This window comes from Primulina tabacum, chromosome 2 (genome assembly GCF_025594145.1).
Source record: "Primulina tabacum isolate GXHZ01 chromosome 2, ASM2559414v2, whole genome shotgun sequence".
Classification (NCBI taxonomy): Eukaryota; Viridiplantae; Streptophyta; class Magnoliopsida; order Lamiales; family Gesneriaceae; genus Primulina; species Primulina tabacum.
In genome coordinates this window covers 47182198-47199903 of record NC_134551.1, presented here as the reverse complement: position 1 = coordinate 47199903, position 17706 = coordinate 47182198, and the positions used below count along the sequence as shown (strand labels likewise).

Genomic DNA, 17706 nt, shown 5'->3' with positions numbered 1-17706 from the left:
GAAAGGAGTTTCTTGGGTAGGTGCCCGGGGAGTAGTTCTGTAAGCCCAGAGAACACTGGGTACTTCTTCCACCCAATCACTTCTTTTGCCTTGTAGTCTCGTTTTCAGTGCTTGCACAATAATTCTATTGACAACTTCTATTTGACCATTAGCTTGACGATACGCCACAGAGGTAAAAGATTGAGTGATCTTCATTTCCTGGCACCATGATGTAATTCCTTTGCCCTGAAATTGTCTCCCATTATCTGAGATTAGTCTCCTGGGCACCCCAAACCGGCACACAATGTTTTTCCACAAAAATTTCAATACTTTCTGCTCAATAATTTTTGCCAAGGGCTCAGCTTCTACCCACTTGGAAAAGTAATCCACGGCTACTAACAAGAATTTTTTCTGAGCTCGGGCAATTGGGAAAGGACCCACGATATCCATGCCCCATTGATCAAAGGGGCAAGATGCCCAGATAGGCTTCATGAGAGTAGCCGGGCTGTGTTTAAAATTCGAGTGATGTTGACAGCCCTCACAAGATTGGACCACCCGAGCAGAATCTTGACTGAGAGTTGGCCACCAGAAACCAGCAAGCATTGTTTTTCGGGCCAAAGATATTCCTCCGAGGTGCTCAGCACAACATCCTTTATGAATCTCTCGGAGGACATAATCGACCTCTTTCTCGGACAAGCATTTCAAAAGAGGTCCCTGAAACGATCTCCTGTACAAAATATTATTTAAGAGAACAAACCTGGGAACTTGTCTTTTAGTTTTCCGAGCTCGGTTTTTGTCCTTAGGCAGTTCATTACTTACAATGAACTTAATCAGAGGTGTCATCCAGGAGTCCTCTGGTTCTGGTAACATTTCTTCCTCGGTAGAAAGGATCAATCGGGAAACATGCAAGACCTCCTGGGTGCTTACTTCTGACAAGGAAGCAGCAATTTTTGCCAGAGTATCTGCCTCACTATTCTCTTCCCGGGGTATTTGTTCAATACCCCAATCCGTAAAAACTTCTGCTCGGGTTTTGATGAGCCGTAAATACTTTAACATCCTGTCATCCTTAGCTTCATACACGCCCTTTATCTGCTGAGTAATGAGTTGCGAATCAGAATATAGAATAATCCGGGAAGCCCCGACTTCCCGGGCAGCTTGGACACCAGCTAGGACAGCCTCATACTCGGCCTCATTGTTAGTTACCAGGGAGTCAATCCTCAGCGCTAGTTTAATCTTTTCTCCCAGGGGAGATATTATCACAACCCCTACTCCACACCCAGCAAGGCTAGACTCCCCATCCACGAATACTCTCCATACTTCCTCCTCATTGGGTTGGACCATCTCGGATAAAAAATCTGATAGAGCTTGTGCTTTGATGGCCACCCGGGGTTTGTATTCAATATCATACTCCCCTCTACTGTCCATTTGATCATTCGTCCGGATACTTCAGAGTGAGTCAAAATCCTGCCGAGAGGACTATTGGTAAGAACAATGATTTGATGTGACAGGAAGTAGGGTCTTAGCTTTCGGGCGGTCATGATCAAGGCCAAAGCAATCTTCTCCACTTCGCTGTACCGGAGCTCGGGTCCTCTTAGAGCATGGCTGACATAGTAGACAGGCTTTTGATCAGATCCTTCTTCTTTTACCAGAATTGAGCTGACATCATACTCTGTAGTAGATAGATAAACAAATAGTTTTTCCCCGGGCTCCGGCTTTACCAACACAGAGAGCTCTGCAAGGTGAATCTTCAAGTCCTGGAAGGCCCGCTCACATTTTTCATCCCACCAGAATTGCTGGGCCTTCCTTAGAACCTGGAAGAAAGGATAACTCCTGTGTGCTGACCGGGATATAAATCGAGACAGGGAAGCAATCCTCCTGGTCATCTTCTGTACTTCTTTGACAAATCGGGGGGATGACATACACAACACGGACTTAACTTTTTCTTGATTCACCTCGATCCCTCGATCTGTCACTATGAATCCCAAGAATTTGCCACTCTTGACACCAAAAATGCATTTGACAGGGTTAAACTTGATCCCGTAATGCATTAGAGTGGCAAAGGTTTCTTCCAGATCAATGATGAAATTCGCAATCTCCTTGGACTTGCCCAGAATATCATCCACATAGACTTCCATATTTCGTCCCAGCTGCTTCTCAAAGACTTTGTTCATTAGACGCTGGTAAGTAGCCCCTGCATTCTTCAACCCGAAAGGCATTACAATATAACAAAATGTACCTCCCGAGGTGATGAAGCTGGCTTTATCTTGGTCACTCTTGGCCAGGGAAATTTGATGATATCCCTGGTATGCGTCCATGAAGCTCAATAGTTCAAAACCTGAGGTGGAGTCCACCAGCTGGTCAATCCTGGGCAAGGGGTAATGGTCTTTAGGGCAAGCCTTGTTGAGATCGCGAAAATCTACACACATTCGTCACTTCCCGGTGGATTTAGGTACCAGCACCACATTCGAAAGCCATGTGGGGAATTGAATTTCTCGAATGTGGCCGGCCTTCAGCAGCTCCTTCACTTGCTCATCAATAACTTTGTCTTTTTTAGGACCAAAGTGTCTCTTTTTCTGCTTCACCGGGTGAGATCCCGGGAGAATGTTCAGTTGGTGCTCCGATATCAGGGGAGAAATCCCTGTCAACTCCTGCTGGGACCAGGCAAATACATTAATATTAGCTTTTAAACAGTTAATCAAACTAACCCGGGTGGATGCATTGAGGTCCCGAGCGACCCGGATTTGCTGGCCTGGTCCGATTTTTATCATCTCCTGCTCCTCCTCTGCTACAAAATGTACTTCCTCTTTCTCCACCACTCTTCCTCCAACTTCATCCATCCTTGCCTTCTTCCCTTCTCTCTTGGTTTTGCTCTGATCAACCCGGACTGCCTCCACATAATATTTTCGGGAGGAAGGTTGATCTTCCCTGACTTCTACCCGGGCTCCCACAGGAAACTTTATCTTTTGATGGTAAGTGGATGCCACAGCCCTTAATTCATTCATAGCCGGCCTCCCCAAAATGATATTGTATGAAGATGGGGAGTCCACTACAGTGAAAGAGGTCATCACTGTCTTCTTGAGATCCTGAGAGCCTAGGGTTAGTGGTAGGACAATCTCCCCTTCCGGGTAGACCACGTGGCCACCAAAGCCAAAGAGGGCAGTTTCCACAGCTTCCAAGTGAAAACCCTGCAAATCCATCTGCGCAAAGGCATCTTTAAAAATCACATTTACAGAACTGCCTGAATCAACAAAGACCCTCAAAATGTCATAATTTGCCACACGGGCTTGGATAACCAGGGCATCATTGTGGGACAGATTCACCCCTATCAAATCTTCTGGGCCAAAACTGATGACCGCCTCGTTCCTCCTTGCTCCCTCTACCTCCATACACTCCCTCCTACTTCTCGAATTTCTCGCCCGGTTGGAGTCTCCATCAGTAGAGCCTCCTAATATCATTTTAATCAACCCCGTCGCAGGGGGAGAATTATTTTTCCTCTCAAGCTCAGGCTCCCTTCTTCTCCCGGGTTCACTCCTCGGGTTATTCCTCATACCTCCCCCTCGGGCACTAGATCCTGGTTGCCGAGATGTCCAAGGTGGCAATCTAGGCCTCTGGTTATTGTGACTGGGTCCCGAGATGGACGATAAGGCATAATTTCCCTTCAATGTTTTGCAATTTTCGGTGTTATGATAACACACTTTGTGGAAAGTGCAAAATCCTCTTTTCTCTGGCAAGGATAATTGATGGTCCGGGGCCAGATCCCTACTGCATTCTTGTACTTCCCTTTCCCGGGCCATCTTCAGAGGCACGTGCTGAGAAAAGTGCCCTGGATTACCTTTCTTTTGCCCCGTCTCCTCGGGCTTAGATACCCGGTCTCCTCTCTCCTTTTTTACAGCCTCCCTCTTCTGCTTCTGAGCCTCTTTCATATTGATGTACTTCTCTGCCTGGGATAATAAGTCCCTGAAATCGCCGGGCACCTTCTTGGTCAGTGATTTGAAAAACTCACCCTCGCTTAAGCCCTGGGTAAATGCGGTAGTCTTTGTCTCAGTGGCACAAGTGGGGACATCCAGAGCCACTCGGTTGAATCTTCGAATATAAGCCCTTAAACTTTCCTCTGGGCTCTGCTTGACTTCGAAAAGACTGAAAGCAGTCTTCTTGTACTTTTTGCTGCTGCTGAAATGGTGCGAGAACAACTTCTGGAAATCTTTAAAAGAACTAATACTCTGGGGGGCCAAACCCTCAAACCATCTCTGAGCCGAATCTATCAATGTTGTTAGGAACACTTTACACTTTATTCTATCAGTGTAACAGTGCAGCATGGCCATGTTCTCAAATCTGGCCAAGTGTTCCTCAGGGTCTGCGTTGCCATCATAGTCTTTTATTTTGGCAGACTTGAAATTTCAAGCAGGGGTTCCCGGACAATAATGTCAGCAAATGGGCATCCTCTAGTGATTGCCCGGGAAGTGCTCCGGTTCTCCAATTGTCCTTCCAGGACCTTCATCTTCTGCCTCAGCTCCAGCAACTCTTCCGCCACGGTTGGAGATTTGGACCCGGCACTGGACTCCTCAGCCTCCTGTCTCTCCTCCTCCTCCCCAAACTCCTGCTCTTGCTCATGCTCAAGCTCTTGTCTATTTTCGGGCTGTGTAACATGCTGAGAAACTTCTTTCCTGGCCATACCTTGCTTCACTGCATCGCATATCATCTTTTTCAATTCTTCCGGGGTCATGGTAATGAGATTTGGCCCGGTGTTATTAACACCAACTTTTCTGGAGGTCTGCCCTCCATCTTCCTGGGCTCGAGAATTATCTTGGTTGGTTCTTCTCGTACGAGCCATATCAACGTCTTGGACTCAAGTATTTCCCACAGACGGCGTCAATGATGTGATCCCTCTGAAATGAGTGAGCCGGGTAAGGAGCTCCGACGGATCAAACCAACAATTTATAGTGTTTGGGAATTTTGAGTGAAGATAATGGCTGAGATTAACACCTGCAAACAAGAAAGTAACCCGTGAATGGGCGCCGGAGGAGTGTCCGGCGTGGCCACTCCGATTCTTAAGTCAGCAGGTTGAAGATGATCACAAGCAATATTTTAAAGAAAATATGTATAATGCTTAGAGTTCAAAGATTTTTTTTAGGATCCTTTAATGACATTAATATCTGCTATTTATAATAGAGGAAATGGGGTAGGTACCTGATGAAACTTAAAATTAATAATTTATTATATGTTAAAACCTGTATTTTAAAATTTAAGTTTCATTAAAATTATAAAATTATGTTATTTTAGTATTGTTTGTTTATATTTAATTGTATTACTAAATATGTTTTATTTTCAGGTTTTCTATGTGTTGGTAAAATAATGATAACTCAAGCTAGAAAATTCAAATGGAGGTGACTCAAACATGTTTGGAATCCTTGAGAAATTATCTACAACTTTGCAGAAGACATGATTGCCTAAAAAGTTCATTAAGATGATCAAATTGTGCAAATATCAAAAGGAGGACAAATTTACTTTTACTATGCCCAGCATATAGTAAAACAATCATAACTATTTCAATATTTAACCAAATGAGGTGAACCAAGTGGCCAAATTTATCTACAGACAATTCCCCACATGTTTGCCGTTTTGAGCAGAGTCAAATTCGGTGATTGAAGTTGTGGAACAAAGCATTGAAAGAAGGGACATGGAATTGAACTTGGAGGAGACAAAGAATACTATTGCAACTACATGGCATTAATAAAAATTTTGACCCTTTCTCTCATTTGGCCTATAAATAGAGGCATTGTGCTAGCTTGAGAATCATTCTATCTCATTGTAAAATATAGTGTGAGTGTGTATCAAAGTTCTAAGTTCCAATATATTTTCTTTCATGTTCTCAACTATGAGTGATATTTTAGTGTTGATCAAAAGTAAGCTTATGGCAAGCTAAATCTATTATGTCAAGGTGAAGATGATGCATTCTTGGTGAAGTAAGATTGATTATATTTTGTATATTCTTTCTTTATTTCTTTTCATTTAGCTAATTCATTTTTATACATTTATTTTTATTGTAGGTATAAAAATGAATTATTTGTTGTTATCAATTTACATCAAATGCTTGATACCATTAAAGTGGTTATCTTGATTTGTTGTTTAATTTTGATACAATAAATATTTCATCACTTATTATTATATATATATAGATATATATATATATATATATATATATATTTATATAATAATATCATAATATTTCATTTAGACGATAGCGTGGCTCTGCCGGTTGTTCTAAATGAAATATTATGATTTAATACTAACATCTAACAATCTAACATTTACTTTATCGCAACTAACTTTTATTTTTCGCATCTAACTTTTACTTTCTTGCAACTAACTTTTACTTTTCCGCAACTAACATTTACTTTATCGCAACTAACTCTTATTTTACCGCAACTAACTTATTAAATCAATATATTTCATTTAGGCAATAGCGTGGCTCTGCCGGTTGTTCTAAATGAAATATAATGATTTAATTTAACATTTACTTTATGCAATTATTTATTTATATAGTTATAATTATAATCATAGGTACCATATATAAAATATTGGTTAATTCGGTATTTTCTATAGTGGGAACTATATTATATTATGTGTGTGTTTAATTTTCTTGGAACCATTATTTATGGTGGTTTCTTTTGTTTTACTTTTAGTTAAACAATATTACATAAACCAAGAATAAATCCTCAAGCCTTGACAAAATTTATAATTTGTAAACTTCATTCTTGCATTTGATAATCTATAATTAATAAATTTAAACTCAAAATAACCTCTCTGAGGATCGATCTCGTACTTACGAAATATATTACTTGCAGACAACCTACACTCTGGTGAATTATTATTTAAGTAGTAGCAGTACCTCGACTCCAGTGCCACCTACTAAGTATGGCAAGTCGGTTGCCCATACTCTAGTTTCTGATGGCTTTTAGGACACTCCAAGCCCAAGTTGTTCTGAAAGATTAGACGGCCTGTATCAATCATACTCGAGTGTGGTTCAATTCTCGAGGTAACCCGGGTAGTAGAGTTCCCGGCTCGTTGGTATAGAGCCCGGGCTATGATGATTGCCCGGGGAGAGGAGAAGTGCTCGGGATGAGGAGATCTGCCCGGGTCCTTAAGAAAATGACTAGCTATTGGCTCTGTTTTGGGCTATCCAAATAACAAACCGGGTTGACGAGGACCCGGATCCTTATGGGGTGATACTAACGGGAAATTTAGGGTCCGATTCCGGCAAGCATCACTAGTACGGACGCAGGGTTTTGAAATGATCCTGAGCCTGAAATCACGAAGAAGACCGTTAGGAGGGGTCAGGAGGGTGTCCTGGCGTAGCCCCTCCGACGCTCAAGTCAGTGACTGAGGATGTATAGGGGGAGCAGCTAAGGGTGCTGCTGAAAACAATATATTGAATCCATAATTATACGCTCAAACCTGATATTTATAGGAGAATACCTGGGCTTGTCATGGGCCATTCACCTGCGGGCCTTAGATATGGGCCGGGAGTTTGGGCTGGATCTTGATGGGTTCATCCCTGGGGTATCACCAGTCTCCCCCTCCCGAGTCGAACTGAATCGTAGGTTCAAAGTTCGATTAGTTGTGCTGTCCTCGGGTCACCGGTTACGAGTTGTGTATTTTCTTCCAGCCGTTTGTCAGTCTCCAAAAATTTGGAAACAAATCAAATCGTAATCCTGCTTTCATTCTCACTTCACCCATACAGAATTTTTTCTTCAATTCACACACGCTCCACCATTGCAGCGCACCTTGCCTACACATATTCAATCGCCTCCAGGCATCCAGCGCCACGCCGCCTGTGCGCCAGCCCCAACATCGCCTGCACGCTCGCCCGGAGCGCCCACCTGCCCCTCTCCAGTGCGCCTTGCCCTCGCGCGCGCTCACCAACTGCCAGCCGTGCCGCCTGCCACACGCTCGCCCGGAGCTCCGAGCTCGCCTAGCGCCACGCTCGCCCATCGCCTCGTGCCACGTTCGCCCGAGCCCCGCAGCACACCCCGTGCCACGCTCGCCCGAGCCCAGCAGCACGCCCCGACAGCACGCTCGCCCAGCCCCTCAGCACGCTCGCCCAAGCCCCGCAGCCCGCTCGCCCGGCCCCTCAGCACGCTCGCCCAGCCCCGTGCCACGCTCGCCCGAGCTCCGCAGAACGCCCCGATAGCACGCTCACCCAGCCACTCAGCACGCTCGCCCAAGCCCCTCAGCCCGCTCGCCCGGCCTCTCAGCACGCTCGCCCGGCCCCGTGCCACGCTCGCCCGAGCTCCGCAGAACGCCCCGACAGCACGCTCGCCCAGCCCCTCAGCACGCTCGTCCAAGCCCCATAGCCCGCTCACCCAAGCCCCGCAGCCCGCTCGAGCGCCCCGACAGCCACGCTCGCCCAGCGCCAGCCCAAGCTCGCCCACTCGCCCCTCGACAGCCCAAGCTCGCCCCTTTTCTCTGCTGCAAACATCTTTCGTTATCGATAAACCAAATAAATTTTTCTCCTCCCAAACTCTGCTCCTCTAATAGGCGATGCCTTAGTAAGAAAAATAAAATTTAATTTCTCCCAAACTCTGCTCCTCTGCTAGGCGATGCCTTAGCAGGAAAATTTAATTCTCCTCATCCACTCTGCTCCTCTGCTAGGCGATGCCATAGCAGGAAAATAACATTTTTCTCCTCCCAAACTCTGCTCCTCTGCTAGGCGATGCCTTAGCAGGAAAATAAAAATTCACCACCCCCACCCTCTAACTCTTCTGCTAAGCCGGGCCTTAGCAGGAAAATAAAAATTCACCACCCCCACCCTCTAACTCCTCTACTAAGCCGGGGCTTAGCAGGAAAATAAAAATTCAACACCTCCACACTCTAATTCCTCTGCTAGGTCGGGCCTTAGCAGGAAAATAAAATCCACCACCCCCACCCTCTAACTCCTCTACTAGGCGATGCCTTAGTAGGAAAATTAAAATTCATCACCCCCACCCTCTAACTCCTCTGCTATGCCGGGCCTTAGCAGGAAAATAAAAATTCACCACCCCCACCCTCTAACTCCTCTGCTAGGTCGGGCCTTAGCAGGAAAATAAAATTCACCACCTCCAACCTCTAACTCCTCTGCTAGGTTGGGCCTTAGCAGGATAATAAAAATTCAACACCTTCACACTCTAACTCCTCTACTAGGTCGGGCCTTAGCAGGAAAATAAAATTCACCACCCCCACCCTCTAACTCTCTACTAGGCGATGCCTTAGTAGGAAATTTTAATTTTTCTCCTGCGCTCTGCTCCTCTACTAGGCGATGCCTTAGTAGGAAAATTTAATTTTTCTCCACCCCAACTCTGCTCCTCTGCTAGGCGATGCCTTAGCAGAAAAATTTAATTTTTCTCCACCCCAACTCTGCTCCTCTGCTAGGCGATGCCTTAGCAGGAAAATTTAATTTCTCCCCTGCACTCTGCTCCTCTACTAGGCGATGCCATAGTAGGAAAATTTAATTTTTCTCCTGCGCTCTGCTCCTCTACTAGGCGATGCATTAGTAGGAAAATTTAATTTTTCTCCACCCCAACTCTGCTCCTCTGCTAGGGGATGCCTTAGCAGGAAAATTTAATTTTTCTCCACCCCAACTCTGCTCCTCTGCTAGGCGATGCCTTAGCAGGAAAATTTAATTTCTCCCCTGCACTCTGCTCCTCTACTAGGCGATGCCATAGTAGGAAAATTTAATTTTTCTCCACCCAAACTCTGCTCCTCTGCTAGGCGATGCCTTAGCAGGAAAATTTAATTTTTCTGCACCCCAACTCTGCTCATCTGCTAGGCGATGCCTTAACAGGAAAATTTAATTTCTCTCAGTTTCATAATACACCACCATTCATGAACTGAAAAGAAGAACTTGATTTTATTGAATTCCAACTGATTACATGGGAAAATGCAAAGATGAAATACATCAACAATAAATTTAAGAGTAATATTTTCTGGGTGGTAAGCATTTCAGGGTCTCTTTGAAGCCTTGCCCTGCGCTTTCTCCAACTTTTATGCTCCTCTTATACCTCCCTGGGACAAAGTCACTCACTTCTTCCTCTCTTAATCATGTGAACCTCTACACGCGCTCTTTTCCCCTCCTCCCTCACTACCCCCTCATAACATCGACGCGCGAATTTTTGGTCCCCGCACAAAACTCCAACTCCTTTTCCCACAGGAAACGTAAGCTTCTGATGATAAGTGGAAGCTACGGCTCTGAAATCCTTCAGGGATGGCCGCTCTATGATTCCATTATATGCTGATGGGGTATCTACCACAGTAAAGGCTATCATCTTTGTTACCCGCCGAGGATCAGTCCCCAAGGATAGGGGAAGAACAATCTGACCCAAAGGCGGGATGGCGTGTCCTGCAAACCCATACAGCGGGGTGGATATCGGCTCAAACTCAAATCCTCCCATTTTCATTTGATCCAACGTGCTCTTGAACAAGACGTTCACGGAGCTTTCATTATCAATAAATATTCTCGCCACATCATAATTGGCAATGGTGGCCGTTACCACCAAGGCATCGTTATGTGGAGTCACAACGCCTCGAAGGTCTTCTGGCCCAAAGTTGATGACGAGGTCTTGTGGTAAGTCTGCACCCCTAGATATCTCAAAGTTCTCCAACCTTCTCCTATGTGCCTTCCGAGCTCGCCCCGAATCTCCATCAGTAGCACCCCCCGAGATCATATGAATCATTCCTCTCGTAGGGTGGTTATCCTCATTCATTCCCCTCCTCGGTTCGATGGGCTCCTGAGGGACATCTTGACATCGACCTTCCCCTCTCTGCTCCCCGATCCTCTGACTTGTCCATGGAGGGCCTTGACCACGCATATGGGACGAGCGAGACCTCTATCGACTCCTGGATGAGGATCCTTCTCGTATATCCCGCGAAGGCAATCTAGCACTGCACTCAACCCTTTGCGACTTCTCCCACCTCCCCTCGGACTCCCTCACTTCCATCACCTTGTCCCGACTCCCATCCAGAGGAACATGGGATGAGAATTGTCCTCTGCCCCTAGCCTTATCATCCTCCCTCTCGCCCGCGCCTCTCTTCATACTTTCTCTTTCCGCTCCCTCAACTCTACTTCCCCCAAATCGCTGCTCCATCCTCTTATGCCGCTGGGCATCTTCGAGATTTACATATTTTTCCGCTCGAGATAACAGATCATCATAACTTGATGGAGGTTTCTTCACTAACGATTTAAGGAACTCTCCTTCTCTAAGTCCCTAGGTAAAGGCACTTATCATGATGTCAGGAGTGGCCGCTGGTATCACTAACGCTGCGTTGTTGAAACGCTGAACAAACTCTCGCAAAGTTTCAGCTTCTTGTTGTTTCACCACAAACAGGTTCAAATAGTTTTTTTGGTGTTTTTTGCTGCTAGCGAATCTGTGAAAGAAAGCAGCTGAAAAATCCTCGAAAGATCGTATAGAGTTGGGCTGCAAGATGTTAAACCATTGCTGGGCTGACCTCACCAACGTGCCCAGAAACACCCTGCACCTGACCCCATCTGAATATTGATGTAATAGGGCCGCATTCTCAAATCTCCCCAAGTGTTCTTCGGGGTCAGTATGTCCATCGTACTCTCCCACATTCGACTGTCGAAAATTTGGAGGAAGTCCTTCTTCTAAAATGGCTAGTGAAAAGGGACTTCCTCTCTTGGGTGCCGGCGCTCTGCTTCCCAACTGCTGCCTCAACATCTGTATTTCCTTCCACATTTCTTTCATCTCACCAATCTCCCCACTTTGGTGGGGCTGTGTCTCTTCAACCCTGCTCTGGTGGCCCTCAGCATTTTCCTCTTGCTCTTGGCGAGTGGCTTGCTCTTCAGCAAACATAGATTCTTGGTTCCTTTTCATAGCATCATCCACTGTCCGAGTGATAAGGGCATCCGCATCCGTCCACATTAATCTATGTTATTAACTTTCCATCTCCTCAAAAATTATGGGGTCCACGAGCCACATATTCATTACATTAACATTTTCCCATTATTAACACACACTCGCATTCATTTAATATCAACTTTCATTATTTATGGGTCTCACTGTCCACTCACTCATTTTTTTTTAATTTTAATTAATTCAATATCTTTCTAATTTTGTTAAAATTTTATAACAAATATTATTAAAAATAAATAGTATTATTATTTTAAAAATAACTTAATTTCAATATTCATTAAAATATTATTAAAAAATGAAAAAAATGTTGGACTCTTTTATTTAAACGGCTTTGACATTATATTCTACATATAGCCGTTTGAAAAGAGCAGTTCATGCCTTAATTATCAACGGTTTGTGAGAAAGCGTCGCACATAGCGACGGTTTGTGAAAAACCTTCGCAATTAGCGACGGGTTTTGAGAAACCGTCGCAAGTAGCGACGTTTTTCAATTTGCGACGGTTTACGAAAAACCGTCGCTATTTGCGAAATAATGTCTTTCATTCTGATGAATTTCTTAATAATTCATGCACCCACATTGGTGCATGAATATTAATGGGTGTTAATAATCACCCATTAATGCACGAATGTGGGTGTCCTAAGAAATAAATTAGATTTACAACAATTAATTACTACTCCACATAACAGAAGTATTCATGTAATCTAAATATCAATAAATTTATTTATGTGGAGCTACAAAACAAATTTTACTTACAGTCTGCGTTAGAGTGCCCAATAATATCATACATGTATGAAAGAAATTACATATAATACATAAATTGAATGGTGTATTAAATATATAAAGTATCGTTATTTTTCAAAAACAAATGAAAGTCCTTCTCGATTTTCATTCCAAGGCATCCATTTGGTCATGACAAAAGGGATAGATGGTGTTCACATGCAATTCTAAATTTCTTTTATCAATTTATTAAATCTGAAATTTTGCTTTTTTTAAAAAGAAGTAAAAATGATATGTTTCCAATCATACTTGAAAAAATAAGCTGCAGAAGAAGTTTTGGTGAAAGTGATAATGTTAGTGGCGGGAATAAGAATAGTAATTCTAGAGCTAGGTTATTTTATTTTTTTTAAGTTAAGCATGCTACTAGATTGAAATGCCTTGTCGAAATTATTGTGATTCTACAAAATACGTAGATCACTTGGAAAGAACAAATACGTAGATCACTTGGAAAGAGTTGACATATTGAAGAGGCCAGCAATTTTGGCTAAAAAATTTGTTTTAAAATGGTGAATGCAGGCAGACTGAGATATGTCAGAAATTTTCCAGCCTGAAGTTGTGAATCTTTATTTCATGGAGACCACTATTTAATAATGAGGAAATATTATCCATGGTTAGGTGACTGATTGGAAGGGGTTTGGACTCGATTTTGCTGCAGATTCACTCGAGAGAAGAGTCATATTCCCTCACAATGGCTGGCAACTAAAGGCAGCTGACACAACCCGATACTCGAGACGATCTCCTCAAACTGAATATTCCTTGGTGGTATATGTCGCTTCACCATTTTACATGTTCATTTTTTGTGGATCTCTGTTCATTTCCCCTTTTCTATATAGACCCTTTCCACTAGTCCAAACAAAATTCTCAAAATGAAACTGTTGGTTGATTTTGTTCACATATGAGAAAAGAACAGTAAAATTAATAAGTATGAATTTATCGATTTATCAATAACAAATATCTTTTTAAGTAAAATAATTTAAATCGTTCCAAAGTTATGAACAAGAACTACGAAAAAGCCCATATGCGTAAATAGACAACGAATGAGTTCACTGTTTGTATCCGCGTGGACCTAACCATGAGCTCCTACAGAATCATGTAAATAATAAATAGAACGTCTGTCTACTTAGAAAGTCCCATTACCGATGATCCACAGCCAGTCGAGAGCGACCCCCGAAAATATGCCCCCGAGAAGAAACAACACCAGCAAATTACCCAATGCATTCTGCTCTGGTGCCTACAAATTCAAAGATTTGTCCATGTTACGTTCATAAAGTAATATAATGTATCAAGTTCTCCGGCATTATTTAGACTTACTTTGTAGCCCTTTGGGGCAGCTGTGAGGACGCAAACAGTGAGATATCCATTCGTTAATCCAAGAAATGATACCAGAAATATCATCCATCCCTGGTCTCCATACTTGGCCGTGAAGTAGAATGCAGGAATAAGTGCGAACCGTGACAATATTGCGATCATCAGACCTTTTCGTGACTCTAGTTTAATGGATTCAATAAGAGGGATGTATCTTCCTATGAGATCCCACACATTGTACATTGCTATGAGAACAACTGCATACCTATTCGAAAGAGATTATCAAAATAAATCTCTTGGTGAGCATAAACCAAAATATCAAATGAAATGAAGGGATAATAGAAGTGAAAATATATGACAGGGCGGAAACAACTATACTAATGGAGAAAAATCAATGTATGTGATTGTTAGTGTTCACTTACCAAGATCCCAGTTTGTGAGTACCGGTGTTTTCATACAAGAATCCGGGAAAAATAGATAATGTGAGGACATAAATCAAATAGAGGTCCATTGCATAATCGATGTTCTGAATCAATAACTGCTTGTTACTTAGTCTCTCTTGTTTAGCATCATCCTGTAATAAGAAAACGATGAGTTTTTCAGTTTTAGGTATCCCGATTTATATTTAAGGAAACGTTCGAGGAATCTTAAGTTATCTACCTTTACTTTTTCGCTGTCATTGGTTCTAATTCCGGCGGCAGCAAGATCAGCTGCAACTGTTGTAGATCCTTCTGAAGCAGCCTTTCTCCGGAAGTATTTAACGATCGGCAGTTTGGCAAAGACAAAGGCGTATAGGAAAATACATAGAAACTCTAAGAAAGTTGAGATAGCAAGAAATAACACTGCAAGAATCATAACGAACAAATGTGTCGTTATTTAGAAACTAACGAATACAAAAATCTTATGCCAAATGATGCTATATGGTGGCAAATATGATTTTAATATTCAATATAGAGGATAAGAAGCTCACCCACACCCTTACGAAGACCATGACTTGTTTTATCAAACGCTGCTTTGGTAATTAGCCTCAAGCCAGAAGTTAAAGCCCCTGATGCAGCCAAACCGGCAAAGAATGACTGCAATTTCAAACAAAAATAGTGGTAAATATATTATTAACATCTGATGTTTTGAAAGAATCTGAAAATCCAAAAAAGATTTTACTTGGATGAATTCGGGGCACATGAAAGATAAATCTCCAACCATTCCACCTTGAACATGAGCATCTGCAACTCCAAATGCAGCAACAAGAAAACAAATCCCGATATAATTCCCAATGCCCCCTCTTCCTGATGTTGCTAAATCTAGCTGGTAGAACAGAAATTCAACTGTGTATGATGGTCTATCACAGAGACTTTAAGTGTTCTTGGGTAATCATATTTAAGATCAAGCAAAAAATCATGGAGTGTACAACATACAATTAAAAGTCCAAAGGTACTGAAGCAGAAAAGAATGTATCCGAAAATGTTGCGCTTCCTTGTATCGATTTTCGCCTCATAATAAGCAAGTACTGCCATTGTACCAAGGGCAAACGGTTGATAAACCAGGGTAAGTACTCTAGAAGGATGGTAATCCTGCAAAGAAAGTGGTAAAGGAAAAGATATAAGCATAGATCAGTCCCTATCCGGAACTTGTCCCAATGAAGATGATGGCAGTTATTGCAGTTATAGATCATTAAAAAGGAACAGTCTTTCACACATTCAGTTGGATCATGAAAGCATTCCAAGAAACCTCGAAAAAGAGAGCAAGTCACCAAAGATACCAGCACGAAGTACACCAAATACATAAAATCCAGCAGTTGCCGTAAATTTTTTCATGTAGGCAAGAACATGTCATGGATATCAAGTTTTATGAAATGTATATATTACCGGGAACAACGCATAGTAGTAATCTGAGATTGTCAGCATACTATTCCAAGAGACAAGAGATCCCAGCCCAAGAAACCAACAGTACACAATTGCTATAGTTTTCCCCTGTAATTTAAACAGGATGACAAATATTGCATCAAGAACACAACCAATCTATCGCCGACTTACCAAAAAAATAAGCATCACAAACCTCAAGCCTGGTGGGACTTGAGACATCGGCCTGGACAACATCACTCATTGTTACCCCTTCTCCTAAACATGAGATGAACACGTTCAGTATGCAGGACAGAGTAATCAAAATATAATTATCTAAGCACATAGCACATCAATTACATGACCACAAGAACAAGTGTAGAGGAGACAAGACTCACCTTCCCCGAAAGGGTTTCTTCCAAATACGCAACTGTGAAACTTGTGGAAACCTACGAATAAACAATAACATAAATTTTCCGACTTAAAGTAAAAAAATTCAAATCAAACAAGAAACAGAAGTATGTGGGGGTATAAATTTCTTAAACATAATATCCAAATCATCGCCGAATGTTCGTTCAGCTTCATGACAACACAGAACAGGAAATAACACCTACAAATAATGATCTTACCCTTCTACGAAAGACAAAAGCGATAAGTGGGATATTAAAAACCCGAATCAATAACGAATCATAACGCGCTCTGTGCAAAAAGATTCATTCATTCAAAGAATTAAATGGAATGAATGGGAACTACGTTTCTCAGTGGCTAACTTTCTCCTCAAAGAAAGTGCCAGCGAGATTTCCCATCTTTTTCACCAGATTCTTATTAGATTCACACCAAAAGATGATTGATGTTTTTATATACAACCCCAAAGATTCAATATCCTCCCAATCTCCCTCCTCGAAAATCTTGGATTTCCGTTGCGATGAGATTGAGTGCTTACGAATTTATGACCACACCGTATCTATAAATTAATACAATGAAATTAAATATATTCCACTAGTATGGGAATATAAAAAAGTGAAAACTGATAGAATTTTGAAAATAAATATTTTTTTTAACAAAAGTTAAATTTGAATAAGTTCAAGAATAGAATGAAAGTCGTCGAGTCGAGTCGAACAAAACATAACAAAATCTATATTTTAGTAATAAAATAATTTCTTGATTAACAATCAGAATAAATGATAAATTAATTAATATTTTGGAAATAATAGTTCTAATTTATTACCGAATAGATTTTAGTAATAAAATTAATAATTTATTGATTTTAGTGATTCTATGTGTTGATTTTTATAAACTTTTTGCTGCTTAAAATCCGAATTTCCGAGACATAAACTCTTAAATTTAGATTTTATAAGATTGTAAGCTTAAAATGCCAACTTTAAAATTAAACTCAAAAGTTGTCTTTTTTTATTTTGAATATTTTTTTTATCAATTGCGTTTAAATACAAGTTTTGTATGAAATAAAATCATTGAATTTGATTTTTAAGTTTTAATACATAGAATACGAGAATGGAAAGTTATTTAAGGTTAGCGTGGCTGTAAAAATTGTAATACTATTATTTTAAAGTTGATAATTGTTTTATCTATGAAAACGAATTGCCGTGAACGTAAGCTCCTAAGCGAAACAATAAAGGTTTTTTTTTCTTATTTATAACAAAATGTTATTTAGAGTCGAGCTCTTTTCTCGACTATTTTTTTAATAATAATTTGCTTTTTCACCACATATATCTCATGTGTAAAGTATTCCCATGCTTACTATTTTCTCTTGCAATTTTTTACTCAGATTTTTGACCGTAGAGTTAAATGGAAGAAAATCTGTCAGTTGGGCCATAGCTGGGCTTTTGAAGTAAATTAATTGGGCCACATTCAAGTTTTAAGATGAAAAGACCATAACAGTC

At 41.6% G+C, this 17706-nt stretch overlaps 2 protein-coding genes across 8 annotated transcripts; both read right to left on the bottom strand.

Annotated features, from left to right (window-relative positions):
- Positions 1-2408: 2408 nt before the first annotated feature.
- LOC142537788 (uncharacterized) lies at positions 2409-4301 on the bottom strand. The gene has a single exon (XM_075643283.1). The coding sequence runs from the start codon at positions 4299-4301 to the stop codon at positions 2409-2411; it is 1893 nt and encodes a 630-aa protein (XP_075499398.1).
- Positions 4302-13628: 9327 nt separating this feature from the next.
- LOC142533131 (equilibrative nucleotide transporter 3-like) lies at positions 13629-16762 on the bottom strand. 7 transcript variants are annotated; one of them, XM_075639779.1, is made up of 11 exons: positions 16435-16762; positions 16204-16254; positions 16023-16084; positions 15833-15937; positions 15383-15538; positions 15129-15272; positions 14938-15043; positions 14628-14809; positions 14390-14541; positions 13974-14232; positions 13632-13893 (listed from the first exon to the last, which is right to left on the bottom strand). In XM_075639779.1, exons 3-11 carry the CDS (start codon positions 16068-16070, stop codon positions 13783-13785), a joined length of 1263 nt encoding a protein of 420 aa, XP_075495894.1. In that variant the 5' UTR covers positions 16071-16084; positions 16204-16254; positions 16435-16762; the 3' UTR covers positions 13632-13782. The 7 variants fall into 7 exon arrangements, with proteins under 7 accessions (XP_075495943.1, XP_075495894.1, XP_075495901.1 ...); XM_075639786.1 differs by having other exon boundaries at positions 16559-16762; XM_075639794.1 differs by lacking the exon at positions 16204-16254 and having other exon boundaries at positions 16416-16762.
- Positions 16763-17706: the final 944 nt, after the last annotated feature.

What these genes read in the sequence shown, in the direction of transcription:
- LOC142537788 (XM_075643283.1), bottom strand. Translation starts at nt 4,301, where the DNA reads ATGGCCATGCTGCACTGTTACACTGATAGAATAAAGTGTAAAGTGTTC.
- LOC142533131 (XM_075639794.1), bottom strand. Translation starts at nt 16,070, where the DNA reads ATGAGTGATGTTGTCCAGGCCGATGTCTCAAGTCCCACCAGGCTTGAG. An exon ending in CAAGTCCCACCAGGCTTGAG is followed by an intron (nt 15,938 to 16,022) that starts GTTTGTGATGCT and finishes TTTAAATTACAG; the next exon opens with GGGAAAACTATAGCAATTGT. An exon ending in TGTGCCCCGAATTCATCCAA is followed by an intron (nt 15,044 to 15,128) that starts GTAAAATCTTTT and finishes TTGAAATTGCAG; the next exon opens with TCATTCTTTGCCGGTTTGGC.